This window comes from Carcharhinus amblyrhynchos, chromosome 10 (assembly GCF_965287045.1).
Source record: "Carcharhinus amblyrhynchos chromosome 10, sCarAmb.v2.hapA, whole genome shotgun sequence".
Taxonomy (NCBI): domain Eukaryota; kingdom Metazoa; phylum Chordata; class Chondrichthyes; order Carcharhiniformes; family Carcharhinidae; genus Carcharhinus; species Carcharhinus amblyrhynchos.
Window position 1 is genome coordinate 82,176,711 of NC_137333.1, and position 19,253 is coordinate 82,195,963.

Consider the following 19,253-nt stretch of genomic DNA (forward strand, 5'->3'; position numbering starts at 1 on the left):
TGGGCGAATGGGCCAGGAAATGGCAAATGGAATTTAATGTTGGCAAGTGTGAGGTGGTCCACTTTGGTAGGAAGAATGGTAAGAAGGACTATTACTTACGGGGCGAAAAACTGCAGCAGGCGACGGTGCAGAGGGACCTCGGGGTCCTTGTGCATGAGTTGCAAAAACCCAGCCTGCAGGTGCAGCAGGTGGTCAGGAAGGCAAATGGGATGCTGGCCTTCATAGCGAAGGGGATTGAATATAAAAGTAGGGAGGTCTTGCTGCAGCTGTATAGGGCATTGGTGAGGCCGCAGCTGGAGTACTGTGTGCAGTTTTGGGCGCCGCACCTGCGCAAAGATATTTTGGCCTTGGAGGGAGTGCAGAGGAGGTTTACTAGGCTGATACCGGAGTTGAGGGGGTTGAGCTATGAGGAGAGGCTGAATAAACTAGGCTTGTACTCGTTGGAGTTTAGAAGAATGAGGGGAGATCTCATTGAGACGTATAAGATGATGAATGGGATGGATAGGATAGAGGTGGAGAGACTCTTCCCGCTCAAAAAAGACAGTAGGACTAGGGGGCACAACCTCAAGATAAAGGGGGGGCGTTTTAGAACGGAGTTGAGGAGGAACTTCTTCATTCAAAGGGTGGTGAATCTCTGGAATTCTCTACCCATTGAAGTGGTGGAGGCTGCCTCGCTAAATATTTTCAAGAAGCGGGTTGATGGGTTTTTGATAAGAGAGGGGATTAAGGGTTATGGGGAGAGGGCCGGAAAGCGGAACTGAGCCACGACAGATCAGCCATGATCTTATTGAATGGCGGGGCAGGCTCGAAGGGCCAGATGGCCTACTCCTGGCTCCTATTTCTTATGTTCTTATCCAGTTAAAATACTTCTAAGACATTGTACAAAGAAAATAAACCATAGAGTAGCAATTTTATTGGTATTTAATGTTTAAATGGTTATAAAAGATTAATGGTGCATTAATCTGTCCTTCAAACCTGGGCTCAATTTGAAGTTTTCACCTTGGGATGATGGAAATTCCCAACAGCTATAGACAAGTTTTGTGAGGAAAGAAATTGAATCTAAAGTTAAGTTTTCACCACTTCAATATCCAACTTGGGCATTTTAAACCATAAGGCAGAAAAAGACCAGTTAGTAAGATCCTATCAACAAGTTCTGCATACGAGAGAAGATACATATTAAAATAGTATTTTATGATGCTCCTGTAGAACAATATCTAGTGTGTACTTTGACAAGCTACACTTAAGGACATCCAGAAACAGAGGCACGAAGGGCAGAAAAAGTCAAAACTAAAATTGAAGCTTTTTTTCAGTATTGATTTATTATTGTCACATGTATTAGTATACAGTTAAAAGTGTTGTTTCTTGCACATTGTACAAAGCATTCTGTACATAGAGAAGGAATGGAGAGGTGCAGAGTGCATTAGTCAAAGCTGGGGTGTCAAGAAAAATCAACTTAGTGAGGTAGATCCATTTGTATGCTAAATAAAAATGTGCTGAAAATATTACTCAAGCCAAGTCTTTTTTTCATGCAACTCAGCCAATTTGCTTGGATGCTGACAGTGGTCAGAATCACTCAACTCAAATAGCCAGGTCAAGACCATGACAAATAACAACTTGTTCATGGTGCTGACCATTGAAAACAATACACGATGATCCACAATGTAGGAATTTTAGCAAATACAGCAATTTTGTTAAGGGCAGTAAACTACAAACTACATTTCAGAATGTAGGTTTGTGATTTTGACCACTGATGATCAATGTTACTTGTACCTTAAATTTTACAAACATATAAATATTACAACCATAACTATGACCTAATTTTTTCAAGAACAGTCAGATCTAATAGCTTCATCGCTCTCATATGGGATGGGTAAACTCACATTACATCAGAAATAACATGCCAGGTCCTGAAGCGTACATGAAAAATTCTACCGGAAATCATCTTATGTACATGTACATTCCTGATAGTGAGATTAATGTTTTGTAAACTCTCCTATGTACATTAACTCACCTGTTAGAATTCCACGGGCCATTTTTTCACTCCATTCTGGTAGAACATTCTCCTGGATACTAGGTTCTGGTTCATGGTGAATCCGAACAGTCTGGCTCAAATTAATTTCACCAGCAGAAGCTTCTGGATCCTTAAAAAATGAGTTAGTAAAATGCAAGTAGTTTTATAGCACAAGATAATTTGCTTGCTAGTGTTCACTTTCAAAAACTGCCATACCAATCCCTTGTCTTCGGGGATAATACGTTTCTACATAAAAGCATGATAAATCAGAATGAAAAGCACTTAAAAGATACAGGAATCATCCCCCTGCATTGACATTAAAAACCATAGGTGAGTTAGATTGTTTAAACTGTTTGTGTGTTTATTGCAAAATAATTCCCATTTCCCACTAGTAGTTAGGTGCTCGGTCTTTGTTAAGGCAATTGCCTCAGACTCTTGCCATGATGTTAAAGACCTGGTGACTACAATGTGTATGGTTATTCCACAAGGCTGAGATACCAATCTGCATTAAAAATTGAGGACAATTGTAAAGTTTCTATAGAATCCTTTAGCAGTCTGGATTTTGGCCCACAATCCCATATCTAATTGTATGATAGCATAACCCAGGATTGTAACATTATCACTCCATGGTCTGGATTGAATAATAATGTCTTTTGCAATTAAAGAAAATAAAACACACGTGTGCACACAAACACACCAACTTTTCTTTTTTTCTGAAGATCTGTCCCCGAAGTTGAAACCTCCCTTGTCTTTGAAATGCATTTTCGAATATTGTCCTCACATAGATCTTTCACAATGTAAACTGCTTACACATCTAAATTGTAAACAAAAAGACCTGGTCCAGTCAAGATTTCAATCAAATTTACCCGAGTTATGATCTCTATGCAAACCTCAGTGAAAATAAAAGGAGCCTGCTCAAGGGATTCTCATATTACAATGAATCCCCATTCTCTATCACCTGTTAACAATCTGTATTTTTTCCCATTTGCATTTCCCCCTACTTTCTATTTTCTTGCTTCAAATTAAACCTTTCTACACTTCAGCATGCCAGTCTATTGTTAACCTGATCTATAAAATCAAAGCAACTATGTTATTTTAAAGGATTCATTTCTAACAGAAGGGTAAAAGCTGAAATAAGCTATTATAGAATTCTATAGTTCAGAAGGAGGCCATTTGGCCCATCGAGCCTGCATTGACAACAATCCCACCTGAGCCCTATCCCCACAACCCCATGTATTTAGCCTGCTAATCCCCCTGATGCTAAGGGGCAATTTAGCATGGCCAATCCACCTAACCCGCATATCTTTGGACTCCGGGAGAAAACTGGAGCAGAAGGAGGTCATTTGGCCCATTCAGTCTGCACTGACAACAAATCCATCCCAGGCCCTATCCCCACAACTGCTAATCCCTCTAACCTATGCATCCTGGGACACTAAGGGACAATTCAGCATGGCCAGTCAATCTAACCTATACATTTTTGGACTGTGGGAGGAAACCCACATAGACATAGGGAGAATGTGCAAACTCCAGACGATTATATAAATAATGGCTATAAAATTCACCATTCTTCTGTTTATTGTTACCATACCACACAATAAACTGATTTCGAGTCATTCAATTTTGAATGCATACCATTTAATTGGTTAATAATTTTGCACTGCTCACAAACTCACCAGTGAATTTACTAAGTGGAATAGACTAGAAAAATGACCATAAATGAGACAACTGGACAGCTCAATCATGAAAACACTAAGTTTGTGAAATTAGTACATGTACAAGTTCATATTTGCATACCTTTTTAAGTCTTCTCAAGTCTTCAAATTTGTCTGTACTCTGTAAATATGTCATCATAATTCTTGTACAATCTCTTACATATTTCTTACTTAAACTGAATTTGTTTTTAAAAAAAATCAAAAAATTGCTTATTTGAATAAAGGAACACCAACAAGTGGGTCAAATTAATTCTCAATGTATTTATGTTGTATTTTCCTAGGTTGCATAAGAACATAAGAAATAGGAGCAGGAGTAGGCCAGCTAGCCCCTCGAGCCTGCCCCACCATTCAATAAGATCATGGCTGATCTGTCGTGGCTCAGTTCCACTTTCCCGCCTTCTCCCCATAACCCTTAATCCCTTTGCCTATCAAAAACCTATCTACCCGCATCTTAAATATATTTAGCGAGGCAGCCTCCACCACTTCAACGGGCAGAGAATTCTAGACATTCACCACCCTTTGAGTGAAGAAGTTCCTCCTCAACTCCGTTCTAAACTGCGCTCCCCCCCCCCTTATCTTGAGGCTGTGCCCTCTAGTCCTACTGTCCTCTGAGCAGGAAGAGCCTCTCCACCTCTATCCTATCCATCCCATCCATCATCTTATATGTCTCAATGAGATCCCCCCTCATTCTTCTAAACTCTAACGAGTACAAGCCTAGTTTATTCAGCCTCTCCTCATAGCTCAACCCCCTCAACTCCAGTATCAGCCTAGTAAACCTCCTCTGCACTCCCTCCAAGGCCAAAATATCCTTGCGCAAGTGCGGCGACCAAAACTGCACACACTACTCCAACTGCGGCCTCACCAGTGCCCTGCACAGTTGCAGCAAGACCTCCCTACTTTTATATTCAATCCCCCTCGCTATGAAGGCCAGCATCCCATTTGCCTTCCTGACCACCTGCTGCAACTGTGGGCTGGGTTTTTGCAACTCATGCACAAGGACCCCGAGGTCCCTCTGCACCGTTGCATGCTGCAGTTTTTCGCCATGTAAGTAATACTCCTTCCTACCATTATTCCTACCAAAGTGGACAACTTCACACTTGCCAACATTAAATTCCATTTGCCAGTTCCTGGCCCATTCGCCCAGCCTATCTAGATTCTTCTGCAGACTTTCCACACCTTCCGCACAATTTGCCGTTCCACCAATCTTGGTGTCATCAGTAAATTTCGACACCATACACTCGGTTCCCTCCTCCAGATCATCTATATAAATGGTAAATAGCTGAGGCCCCAGCACCGATCCCTGGGGCACTCCATTAGTCACCGACTGCTCAGAACAGTGTGTTCAGAACAGTGCACTCATTTGCTTATAGTTCCTTTTTTTGTGTGATATATTGCTATATGCTATCCGACTCAATTTTTTTTAAATAGAGGGAATTTCTCTTCTGTACACACTTCCAAACTCTAATCCTCGAGGCAAAATTAATGGTTTGTTAGTAAAAGCAACAAATCTTTTAATTTTCCTCAAGTTTCTGCTCTGCCCTTTCAATGATACTGAGTCTTCAGAGAAGACCAAGCATCATCAGATACCCAACTCAAAATATCTGTCTAGATGCCCCCAAGTGTTGTCATGTAATAAAGAAACATCATGGTCAAACCTGGTCCTATTCTCACCTCATATCCATCAAGCATTTTGCACAGAAACTTTCTAATTCTTCTCTGGTCTATATGGCCAAGTTACTTAGTACCCTAATCAACAAATTGAGCAACCTTTTATCTATATATTTGATCAATTCAGTGGCAAGTTAGATTATGTTTGTGACATTCTTTACCTATTTTACTTGCTTAGCAATAATGCTTTCCCCACAATTAGATGGCAGTGTTAAACTGGTTTCACATACAAACTAATGGTAATTTAACACACTCTCCAAACTCTGGCATGCTTATTTAGAAAATAACTGAAAATTCATTAATTTAATCAAGTGCTTAAAAATTTACATAGCAAAAGAAATGCAATTTCAGTCAATTCTTTGAATCCCTGAAAGTTACCTGGACCTTTAAATAAGTCATTTGTCTCAACAAGTCTTCAAAGTGCTCTCTATCAGACGCTGGCAGCTCAGACGATAGCACTACTCCAACATAGGCATTAGGATCTTGTGACATTACATCAGGAAACATGTAGACTCCATTGTTACACTGCAGCACAGGAGACTGGCTAGGAATAAGCGGGTACAGCCAATCACAAACCTAGACAACAAATACAATACAGAATGGAAAATAGTATTTTATTTTATGCCTATCTACTGTGATCCTTGAACTATAACAGAATATCATTTCAATAGCCCTTCAATTTGTCCTTGTATTACAACCTGTACATGAAAGACAATTACACCCTCTCTCTTTCAAGTAACACTTGAAACAAGTTGATGATCAAAGACACCTTATCTGTGATCAAGCTCTCATGAGGGGCCACAATCATTATCTCCACATGCCAGTCGTACCTCACTGTAAATATCCTCCATGGTTTTCTTTTAATCCCAGCCTTAAAAAAAATGTATAATAAAAAGTTTTGAAGCAGTTCGTCAATTTCCAAAATTCTGAAATTTCTTCATACGTTTTCTATATCAGAAAATGCAACCTTATCGCAAACTCTAGATTTAAACTTTCTTATTCATTTGTTTGCACATATTCACTTTATGCCAGTCAACTTAAAAAGAAGGCTTAGTGTTACTATTATTTCCTCCATCAGTTGTTATGAATAGGAAGAACCTGCAGGATTATGGGGAGAAGGCAAGAAAATGGAGAGCCAGTGCAGACAACAGGCTAAATGGCCTCCTTCTGTGTTGTAACAATTCAAAGATTTTCTGCTGCTATTTGAGAAAATTATCCTTGATGTAATTTCCAAACGGTTAAACAAAGTATGTCTGGTAAAAGGTTACAAGATAGTAGTGTAGTGGTATTTTCACTGGACTAGTAATCCAGAAATCCAAGGTAATATTCTGTGGACCCAGGTTTGAGTCCCGCCATGGCAGACAGTGAAATTTTAATTAAATAAAAATCTGGAATTAAAAAGTGATCATGAAACCACTGTCAGTGGTTGTAAAAATCACTCTAGTTCACTAATGCCCTTTAGGGAAGGAAGTCTGCTATCCTTAACAGATCTGGCTTTCACATGGCCCACAGCAATGTGACTAACTCTTCAATGGTTTCAATGACAGGTCACTCAGCTCAAAGAAAATTAGGGATGGGCAAATGCTGGCCCAGCCAGCAATGCCCACATCCCATAAAATAATTTAAAAATGTTCAAGTCTGATTTGTTACTCATCTTACATATTAAAACATCAAAGATCTACATTACTCATTTGACAATATTTTTTCAAAATTCATTTCAAATCAAATTCTGAGAGAAATAAACAGTAGGCATTTAAGAGTACCAATAACTTAATTCTGCAATTAACTAAACAAAAATCTTACCTGCAGGAAAGAAGGTGGCCTGTTCTGCGCTCCAGCAGTTTCTGTATCAGAAAACGTCACAATGCGGAGATATCCTGGATATGAAGGTGCACTCACTTGCCCATCAGGTGTTACAGAAAACATCTGCACTCCTTGTTCAATTAAAATGAGTTCATATGCATCTACACCAAGTGATTCCATTGGAGGCGGGTGAGTCCTTTGTCCAAAGATTTCATCACCAACAACGGCAAACTCACCCGATTCAGTTCCATAGGAAATGGTCATATGTCCTTCTACAGCCTCAGGTGTATACACAGGGGGCAGCTCATTCGAAATAAATGGAGCATCCAGTGACAAGTTAGCAGCTGTCCTGGAGGAGCTTCCATTAGTAGATGGGCTCACATTCTTGGCAGAAGACAGAAGATCAGACTGAGGCTTTGATAACATTGAAGATTTCTCTTCACATTTTGGTATAGCTGGATATAGCCTTGACTCAGCTTTAGGGTTATCAGGTAATGGAGTTTCAGAAGATTGGTTTGATTGATTAGATGCCATTGAGTCATCTTCTTGTTCCAAAATAGCCAACCTTGTTTGTATATTATTTAGTGTCGCACTCATTTTATTTTGCATTTGACGTGCTGTGTCCCACTGGGGGCCTGTACATTCTGGACTATTTGATGGAATATTCAATCCTCTAATTAAATGCCTCTCTCCTTGCCTGTAATACTGCTTTGCAGCTTCTTTTTGACCACGTTCATCTGCAGAGAGTCCTTTATTAACAAATGTAAATGCCTCTTTATATTCCTCTTTAATGCGATTAAGGCTTTCAGCTATATTCATATTTGCAAGGTTGCGTTTTTCCATATCTAATAGAAATAAAGTAACACATTTAAAGGAAACATTTCACACATTTGGGTTAAGAATACAACTTGAAGCAAATGTAAGTGTCTCCCATTTTTGCCTTGAATTACATTTTATCCCATTTCAGTTCACTAGTGTTCAATGCATTATAAATACATCAAAGGTATTCAGGTCAATGCAAAATGTACTACATGTAATTCAACACACAAATCTTGACATTCACTTCCTCCACCAATGGCAGTGTTTACATGATGCATCAAGGTTCCTTCCGCAGCACCATCCAAACCAGTGATCTTTACCACCTAGACGACAACAGCAACAGATGCAAGTTCACCTCCAAGCCACACATCATCCCGACTTGAAACATTATCACTGTTCCTTCACTATCAATGAGTCAAAATTCTGGAACTACCTTCCGCACAGTACTGCGGGTGTACCTACACCACATGCTCTGCAAGAGTTCAAGGTGACAGCTCACCACCACCTTCTCAAAGGCAATTAGGGGTGGACAATAAATACTGGCCTTGCCAGCATCTTGGCGATGTCCACAACCTATGAAAAAACAAAAAGTAAAGAGTCCTGTATAATCCATGCGCCAACATCCTCAAGGCCAAATGAATGACTGATCTGTCAGAAGACAGAACTCACCATATACTACTGGAAGTGTATGAAAATTATATGGGATTTCTAGAAGGCACCCAACAGGAACTTAAAAATGACTGCCTCTCTATTGGCTTAGAAAGAAATTTGGCAGGGAGTGAAAGATAGTGGTGAAGGATGATAGGTACTCAGTTGCAGAATATGACTCCCTGTACTCCAAAGTTAATTAAACTTGATTGTAATAAGATTAACCAGCAAACCATAAAAGCTCTTATAAAGGTACATGTGGACAGAAAATATTCAACGTGTTTTCCAATCTGCTATTGAGTGTAGCTTGCTGCTTTGTCAGACTGCAGTTTTTCATTATATTTATGGGTGACTTGGATGAAGGAGAAGAGCTTCACATTAGCTTTCTGGTGACACTAAATTAGGTAGGGAGCAGAATTTTATAATGAGCATTGCGAGATTACCGTAGTGGGCAAAACCGTAGCAGATAGATTTGAATGTGAAAACATGCAAGTTTATCTTAGAATCCAAGATAGACAGATCAAAAACATTTCTAAATGGCAAGAAGCTAGAAACCATGGATGAGCAGAGATTTAGAAGTTCCAGCACTGAAGCCACTAAATATTCATGGCATATGCATAATAAAAATGTAAACGTTCTAAAAATTGTTGGCCTTTCTTCTAAATAGGGGTGGAAGATATCTTACAATGAGAAAGAACACAACAAGTATTCCATTCAGTTCTGGCCAGTATTCTTCAAGCATGACAGTATTGTCCTTTCATAGGATGCAACGTAGATTCACAGGAATGATACTGTTACAACACTGAGGGCAGGTTTCACAGATCAGTACTGAAAATTAAGGGGCAATCTATTTGAGATCTTTCGCAAGGGAGAATACTTGACTGATTCCTAGATAAGGAGACTCTCTATTGAGAAGACGTTGTGTATATGGCCTATGTTCTCTGTCATGTAGAATAACAAGAGTCGATCTCACTGGGACACAATTCTGAAGGATCTGGACAAGATACAGTGGTTGCTGAGAACATGTTTCCCTGGCCTCTAGAACTAGGAACCATAATCCTAGAATAAGGCATCAGTCGCTTAAAACTGAGATTGGGTGAAGGTTCTTCACTCAAAGGGTTATGGATCTTTGAATTCTCTACCCGGGAGCTGAGAATGCTCTGACATCAAGTATATTCAGGAAAATATCCAAAAAAATCTAATGATCTTTAAGAGAATCAAGCAATTTGGGCTAGTGTGGGAAGATGGAAGTTGAAGAGCCATGATCTTACTGAATGACAGAGCAATCTCAAAGGGCTGTTTGGCCTAGTCCTGGTCCTATTTCTTAAGTTTAATATTAAGATGATCAAGTGAGTAAACCGGGTAGATAGAAAGAAAAAAGTGATGGGGGCATGTAGTGCAAAGGGGTTAAACCTTAAATTGAAGTGATCCATCCACAGTGATGTTAGAAAGTACTTTCTCACACAAGGAGTAGAAATCTGAACTATTACTCCACCCCAAAATAGCTGTTCAGGAAAAGTCAATCGAAAATTTTCAAACTGAAATTGGTAATTTCATTTTGTTAGGCAGACGTATGAAAATAAGGTGGGTAGATTGAATAGAGATACTGATCTGGTATGATCCAATTAAATAGCAGAGGACTCAAGGGGTTGGACAGCTTTCCTATGTTCCTTCCCATGCATCCTTTGTACTTAAGACGAGTTTGTTTGTGTATAAATGGATTACATTTATTGGTACTCAAGTACGTGTTTCCTATTTACCCCTTCTCTAAAATGAATCTTTATAGTTACATGTAGAATGAGTGCAATCATGACCTAATTTACAACGTTCAACATCCTTGCATCCTATTCCAATCACTAAAACCATATCATTAATGTCATATAATTCATTGGCTGTACTGACAGTTAGATGGCTGTGGATTTAATTCCCACAAACACTGTAATCTAGGCTGACATCTAGTATGGTAGTGATGGAATATTGCATTATCAGAGCTTCCATCTGTCACATGAAATATTAAATTGAAGGTCCACATGCCTGTTCAGATGGACATAATAAATCCCATGCACTTTCACCAAGAGGCAGAGAGATCTTGCTGTATCTTGCCAAAAATGTAACCCTCAACCGTCACTACTAAAGCAGATTAACTAGTTATATACCTCAATGTTGGCTTCTGAAATTTAGATATGCATAGATAACATAACATCAATCATTAGCTTTAATTCACTTTGGCATATCCCCAGGATATGAAAAGTCATCATAACCACAATTTGTCTCATGTCTGGGCTTTTTGGGGATAAGGGTGTTTCATTTCATGTGCTCATTATGTACAATTTCAATTAATCAATAATCATACAAATAGTCTCTTGATACAGAACTTGAGTATTGCTGTTAAAAAAGGGGCATGCTTTTGAAGTTTTTCACCTTGTACTCAATGAGAAAAGATTTGCAAGAGTACCACATCCCAAAGGGAAAAACTACTGCATGAAAAGAAGGTGCTGTTTGATTGACACGTGGATTCTGGTAGAGGTGTTGCCATGAAGAAAGCACCAGTGAACTGTCAAGCTTTAGTTTACATTCAAACCAGACAGGTTGACTGATCAGCATCTTTTTCTCATGCAGTATAATTTGTTGTTCCCTGAGATCTGGTATTCTTGCAAATCTGTTGAGTCCAGCAAGCTTCGAAAGCACGCCTCTTTTTCCAAAGATCAATTATATAACAACTATAATTACTCACCTCCTCCCAACTAACAGCTAAACCCTCTAGTATTTTATCATATAGTTTAATCCACACTATTAATATCAATACAAATAGAAACTGCAGAAATGCACAGCAGTAAGCATCTGAAAGAGAATAAGTAGTTCTGGATGGGGGCCTGTTGAGCATGGTTGTGAAATATGAACTCAACATAAATGAAGGGCAAGATATAGACCAGTAGTAGCCATGCCAAATTGCTAGCAGTTGGGATAACTCATTTGTAAAACAATTCTTGTCTTTCAAATGCTGACTGATTTCTAATAATCTCAAGGGCAGATCTTGTGGCAGTGTAGTAACATCCTAACTCTGAGCCAGAAGTGCCAGGCTTGAGTCCCACTCCAGGATCTGGTGGCCACCGAAGGTTCATAACATGGCCAAACAACTTGATTATCAACCCGCAAATCCTTCTGATACATCTATGGGAGGCATTAAGAGCAGAGAGTGTCCAGGTCAGCCAGAACCATGTGGAACCTGCAGTGCAATAGCCTTCCCCATCTTAAAAGATCTACACACCGGTTCTTACCGCACAAGCTGTAATCCACAGCAAACATCTTCCTTGGTTCAAGGGACTACCAATCGTCATCAGTAATCCCACAACACAGAGCAAAAACTGTCACTATGACTTCAAGTAGATTGTGTAATTATGTACATGTCGAGTTAGTGGCCCAAAAACATTACAGTAAAATCTACTTAGAAAGAGATCAGGCTGGCATCCAAAATGATTACGATCAGTAAAAAGCTGACTTCTAACATGCAACTTACTTCCAAGTCATGATTTTCTGCATTCTTTAAATATTTTAGAAACACTTGATTATTCAATTAATGAATGCTGAGCTGTACTGCTCACTGGCATTTATGAATTATAAAAACCAGATGAAGATAACAGGAATTCCAAAGCAAAACTGATTAGAATAACCAGAAACAACGACTAAATTAATTGAATTTAAGTTATAATATGCAAAATTATTACAACTTGCTTTTTACAGTTTAGCATGTTCCACGACACACTGCAGGTTTTTCCCACCCTTTCTGTTGGCAGGATCTTCTGGTACTGCCATTAGCGTATCCCTGCCACAGGTTTTGTAGGGTACAGGGTGGATTCAGCAGAAATCCCAGCCAACAGGGAGCCGCCTTTTCATTAACGTTTTGGTGGCTCTCTAATACAATGGATGAAACGCAAGATGCATTAGAAGAGGATAATATGAAATTGTGCAAAGACGGCAGGTAGATTGAGAAGAATGAGGACAAACAATACCGGAGTTGAGGGGATTGAGCTATGAGGAGAGGCCGAATAAACTAGGCTTGTACTCGTTAGAGTTTAGAAGAATGAGGGGAGATCTCATTGAGACGTATAAGATGATGAATGGGATGGATAGGATAGAGGTGGAGAGACTCTTCCCGCTCAAAAAAGACAGTAGGACTAGGGGGCACAGCCTCAAGATAAAGGGGAGGCGGTTTAGAACGGAGTTGAGGAGGAACTTCTTCACTCAAAGGGTGGTGAATCTCTGGAATTCTCTGCCCGTTGAAGTGGTGGAGGCTGCCTCGCTAAATATTTTTAAGAAGCGGGTTGATGGGTTCTTGATAAGAGAGGGGATTAAGGGTTATGGGGAGAGGGCGGGAAAGTGGAACTGAGCCACGACAGATCAGCCATGATCTTATTGAATGGCGGGGCAGGCTCGAAGGGCTAGATGGCCTACTCCTGCTCCTATTTCTTATGTTCTTATGTTCTTATGTAACAGTCAGATGGGATGCAGTTTGTAATGCAAAGAGTTGCTTCAGTATGGTGGCAGGAGCAGTAACCTGCTTGGAAGGCCATAAATGGAATTCTGGGAAAGATGGGTCTGGATTTGTGAGGTGACAATATTTCACTGGAAGGAGTTGAGAGAAACTTAACAAATAACTTGACACCCATCCATAAACATATCTGCAGCATGGCAAAAGCATTTGGCTTGGGACTGCTCCATCCACTGACATAACCTAGCTGGAGTAAAGCAGCTTATAAACAAGTTTACTTATTTATTCGTTACAAGTAGGCTTACATTAACTCTGCAACTAAATTACTGTGAAAATAAAAGAATTAAAATAACTTTCAGTGTTGTTTTATTGTAGTACAAACAGCACTTTCACAAGTTCAATTCACCAAAAATAGCAAATATAAAAATATTGTAATGGTTATTAATCTATGAGCTCTGATCAGGTCACCAAGCATGAATTTTATCATTTAAAAGACAAAAACATTTTTACAAGAAGCTCTGATGGTGACATTTCTCTAAGACAGCATGTATTATTGAACAATATTTGGGGGTGGACAGGCTAATTGCTATTATAAAAAGGCTGTGAGGAATGACTGCAAAAAAGAGCACAAAAGTTGATTGTGATATCCTGTGAACAAAACATCATATGATTAGGATTACTAGGAAATGCCACTATCCACAATGACTACATTTGTTCTCCATGTTACACTGTCTCTGAAACTATAAAGCAGCTTAGCACTATTCAGCATTAAGCTACTTTAAAGGAACATCCCCCGAGACACTTCAACTTCAGTCTTTGCAAAAAAAACCTGGGTTTCAATCTAGTATGTCAACTTCTTAGCAGTTGAAGTAGATGTGGAAATATACTTAAGTGCTCGAGATCAGCTCCCCACGTATCATACTGATCATTAGTTTTCAATTTGGGCCGTAGAAATAAGGGATAAAGGTTCCAATCAAAAGGTAATATTACTCAATTGGCTTTTAATGTTTGAATTATCTGTGGACATTATTTTTCGTAAGGACATAAAATTGGAGCAAGAGTACATTATTAGGCCCCTTGAGTCTGCTCCACTATTTAATACAATCATGGTTCATTTCCAGCCTGAACTCCACATTTCTACCTATTCCCTGTATCCATCGATTCCTTGAGACACCAAAAAGGAGCATTCATAACCTTCAGGCAGAGAATGCCCTGACTAAGAAATTTCTCCTCACCTTAGTCTGAAATGATTAGCCCTTACCAAGAGACTAAATGCACATATTCTAAATTTCTCAGCCAAGGGAAACAACATCAGTCAAGCCCCTTCAAAGTCAGTCAGACTACCTCATTCTTCTAAATTCAGCCTCTCGCTCTTGCACAATCCTTTCATCATAGGCCCCAATCAAGCAAACCTTTGATGAACCACTTTCAATACAAGTATATAATTCCTTAAGTATGGAAATCAAAGCTTCACAATGTGTGTCATCTTACCAAAATCCTGTGTAATTGCAGCAATGCTTCTTTATTCTTGTGCTCCAATCTCCTTCCAATAAAGGCAACATGCCATTTGCTTTCCTGGTTGCTTGTTTTATCTGCATGCTAACTTTCTGTTCCTTGCAAGACTACACCAAAGTCTTTCTGAACATTAACATTTGCACGTTTTGCAGCTTTTAAGAAAAATATTGTGCTTTTCTATTCCAATTACTAAATGAATAGCTTCACACTTGTCCATATTGTACTCCATCTGGCACCTTGTTGCCCACTCAATTAAGCTGCGGGTATATCTTTCACAATGTTTGTGTCCTCCACACAGCTTAGAAAGCTAAGTGGGAATGTACCATCAGCAAGTCCAAGTTAATATAAATTGCAAATAGCTGAGGCCCCAGCACTGATCCTTGCTGCACTTCATATGTCATAAACTGTCAATCTGACCATGCTCTGTTTATACCTAATCTCTGTTTCTTGTCCATTAACTAATTCTCTGTCTGTGCTAATATAGTATTTTGAATGTCATTAGCTTTTCTCATCTTGCTTATTAAACATATGTGGCATCTTATCCAATGTCAAGTATAGTATATCTACACCTGTCAGTTACATCCTTAAAAAATATATTTGACAAACACATTTCTCCTTCTGCAAAATCATGCTGAATTTGTCTGGTCACATTATGATATTCTAGGTGCTTCAAGACCTCCTTAAGCGATTCCAGCAATTTCCCAATGCCTGACATCAAGTTATATAGCCTGTAGTTTCCTCTCTTCCTCCTTTCTTGAATGGCAGATTTACATTTGCTAACTTCCATTTCATTGGCTGTTCTAGAATTTAGGAAATTTTGAATGATCACAACCAGCATCTCCACATTTTGCATAATTATCTCTTGTAGAAACCCAAAATAGAGACCAACACATTCTGGGGATTTGTTGGCTTTTAATCCCTCAAATTTCTCTAATAAATAATATCAGCAGAAAAAAATGTATGTTCTGCACTTTTTAGACACTTGGTTACCCTCTATTTCTGGTATATAACTGTGTGCTCTACTGTGAAGAGACAAAATGTTTGTTCAACGTCTCTGCCATTTCCTCATGATTTCTCCTGTTTCAGCCAAGGAATCAACAATTATTTTAACTATTTTCCTTTTAAAGATACTTGCAAAAGGTCTTTTTTTTATCTCCCTAGTCTTTTTACCCTCATTCTATTTTTTCCTCTTTTTAATAAAATTTTTGGTGGCCCTTTCAGTTTCCAAAGCACTTTCAATCCTCAGGCTTATTACCATTCTTTGCCACATTATAAGCCCCTTCTTTGAATCTAATATTATCCTCAACTCCCTTAGTATGCCACAGATGGATCTCTGATTTTATGTTCATCAATAGACTATATTTTTGTTGTACATTTTGAACTTGTTTTAAAAACTGTTTATTTAAATCACCAAACACTTATGGTTTATTGACTAACAACCTGAGCCAGCTTTTCCCTCATGCCTAGGTAATTAAACTTTGTAGAGGTTTAACATTCTTGTTTCTGTCTGGCATATATCACTTTCAGACTCAATGTGGGATTCAACTGTACCATGGTCCATTTTTCCAAGCAGATTTGTTACTAATTAATCCTATCAATGGCACAATACTAGATTTAGAACAGCTTTATCCCTAGTTGATTTCACAATGTATCGTTTCAGAAACTGCCTTGTAAATATTCTACAAACTTTTCACCTTTGCTAATTGACTGGTCCAGTCTCTTTAGAGATTAACCTCAAAATTATTTTCCTACCTTTGGTCCAAGTTTCAATTGTTTATTGGTTAATGGTCTGTCCAATGATAGCAATACATTTAGGGGGCCTAAGAACTACGGCCACCATTTCTTATGGCCCTTGTATTCCTAATCTCCACCAATACTGGTCCTATTTTCTGGTCTTCTGAGTCAAGATTCTCTTACTCCTGGTAAGAGTCCTGGTCATCCTTTATTCATGGACTACTCTTCCTTTTTCACTTTCTCACTTTTTGACAAGCTTGCTCACCCTATAACCATACCGATGTAACGAGGATTATAACTAAACCATTTTTCTACCATGTGCCAGAGTTCATGTATCTTATTACAAATGGTTTGTACCTGGGATACTTTCAATAAAGAGCAAGTAAATACTTACCTGTAAAGAACTCAAAGGGGAAGATTAAAAAAAGTCTTCAAGTATATCACTCACATTGCTTATCTGAATAGACAATCTTTAATTTGTTTTTGTACTATTATTTGCATGGATCTGATCGGCCCTATGCTAATTGGCACATGGCTCACGTAACAACCTCAGATTACCACCTTTGAGTGTTCTGTGTTTTAATTTGAACCCTAATTCCTCAAATTCTCACAAAAATATTCTCAATAAGACAATAAGACAAATATTCTAGCTAGTACTTCAAAAGAACTTTAAAATAAGTGTATGCTGATTTTAAACACTTTTCATATCAACCACCATTTGGATTAAGCACAATTTAAGTAGCAAATGAAAATGTAATTTGTTCTCAAACCAACCTCAGACAAGTACCACAAGAACCAATTTAAATTTTCAGTCGCTAACAACAATCCTGATGAACCTTCCATTGTGTTATTGGCAACTTTATGCCAATTTACTGAGTTTAAATGACAACAGGTCTTGTTCCACAGCTTAATCCATTAAAAGGCACAAGAGTTTTAATTAGGATTCTAAGAGTTTTGGATGTCTGCATCTGACAACTTTGAACATGTTATTTCTGTTGCTGTAACTAATAAAAATATTTTGCACAATCACAGCTTCAGGTGGCTGTTTGTTAATTTTGTTAATTTAAAACATGGATCCCATGTCAATGTTGGTGGTGATGATGTGGAGATGCCAACGTTGGACTGGGGTAAACACAGTAAGAAGTCTCACAACACCAGACGAAGGAACAGCGTTCCAAAAGCTTGTGGTGTTTACTATCAAATAAATCTGTTGGACTATAACCTGGTGTTGTGAGACTTCTTACAATGTTGGTAGTGCCAGTATACCAAAAACTACAGTCCTGTTGTTCTGCAGCTTCTTGTGCACCCACTCACTGGTGAATGTGCCTTCAGTTGCCTCTACCCGAATCCCTAGAATTTGCTTCCTAAATCCATCATGATGGTAAGATCCTCCTCAAAAGCCACCTCTAATCAAGTTTTTCGTCACCCCCAACAAGTATCACCTCAACTACTTTTGATCCTAGACCTCTAATCTACCTTCCAACAGTAAGGAGTTATATAAATGCAAGTAGTCTTTGAAGAGACAACAAATTTCTACCATGTTCATCAAATGTTTAGCTAATGCTAAATTCTTGAATAAGTCAGATGGGCATAATTTAAAAATAGGAGCTCAGCCACCAGGAAGCAAGAGCAGGAATCATTTATTTCCTCACATGGAAGGTAGTGATTTCGATACGGTCTGTAATTGTCACTGTATTGGTATACAGTGAATAGTATTTAATTGCACACTATACACAAAAGCATACCATAGAAAAGGAAAAGAGAGCGTGTAGTGTTACAGTCATAGTTAAGGGTGTAGAGAAAGACCAACTTACTGTCAGAAAGTGGGAATCTGAAACTCTTCCCAACCACTCAACCTCTCTCCCCTACCAAAGGAAGGTGGGAAGTTAGGCAATAGAATCTTTCCAGGACAAGTAGCAAATTTTATATTAAATTAAGTTAATAGAAGTGGACAGAGGGAATTGAGACAGGTCAGCAACAAGTTCAGGAGAGCCGAACATCCTAGTTCTTGTGAACTTAAGACAAGATATGTGTCTACCCGACCAGAACCGTCCCAAAAGATACCGCATTCTACTTAACTCACCGGACAGTCCGGAGTCACTTGGACCAGGCCGCCGGGCTCCAAGTATTTTGATAAGCGAAAACGAAAGAAAAGGGGTCGGTTTCCCGCCCGCAGCTGAGCTCGGGGAGAGAAAGCAATACTAATGGTTGAGTGATTTGAGGGCAGCTCAGGGCTGGCAGTGTGGGTGAGGGAGGAGATTCCCTGTTTGTCAGAATCACAGCAGCAGATCCCCGGAGGGACGGAGTCAATGGCGGCTGCGCGTCACCGCCGGCCGACCCCGTGACCGCCAGCCCGGGTCACGTGCATGGTGGGCACCTGCCACATCCGGGCACCAGGTAACGGTCACATCCGGGCGCCATCTGGGCGTTGTGTCCCTTTCGCCCCCCCTGTTGCTGAATGAGAGAAGCGGCTTTGGCTCTGGGTGAGCGGGACTCAAATTCAGGCTGAGTTTATGGAGCTGCCGATTATATTGTTGTTGTGATTTCACTGAGTGAGAGGAGCGGGGCAAGGAGGGGAGCAAATAAAGACACCCTGACTGCAGGATGGGGAAAACACTCTCTATCCAAAGGTGACAGGCAACCAAGCTTCCAGCCAGTTACTGCTGGAGTGGGCAGAATGCCTGCCCATCCCTGAACTCAACTGTCTGCTCACCCACTCATCTCATGCTCCTGCACCTCCTGCCTCCCCATTCGTATGCCCTCATCTCCCTGCCGCCTCCTTTCTGCTCATCCCCATGTCCCCAGCCTGTCCATCCACTGCATTTCCTGCCTGCCCATTCCTGTGCCCCCCACA

At 39.6% G+C, this 19,253-nt stretch overlaps 1 protein-coding gene across 2 annotated transcripts in view; it reads right to left on the reverse strand.

Moving 5' to 3' along the window:
* Positions 1-18,726, reverse strand: part of sparta (spartin a) — a 36,888-nt gene extending 18,162 nt beyond the window's left edge. The window contains exons 1-4 of one of the 2 annotated variants that reach the window (XM_080197481.1): positions 18,483-18,726; positions 7,195-8,039; positions 5,770-5,967; positions 2,012-2,141 (exon numbers count right to left, since the gene is read on the reverse strand). In XM_080197481.1, the coding sequence (XP_080053607.1) occupies positions 2,012-2,141; positions 5,770-5,967; positions 7,195-8,037 (1,171 nt within the window). In that variant the 5' untranslated portion in view covers positions 8,038-8,039; positions 18,483-18,726. Of the gene's footprint in view, positions 1-2,011; positions 2,142-5,769; positions 5,968-7,194; positions 8,040-18,213; positions 18,279-18,482 lie in introns of those variants that run through there. The other variant, XM_080197482.1, reaches the window with a different exon arrangement.
* Between the last annotated feature and the right edge of the window lie 527 nt (positions 18,727-19,253).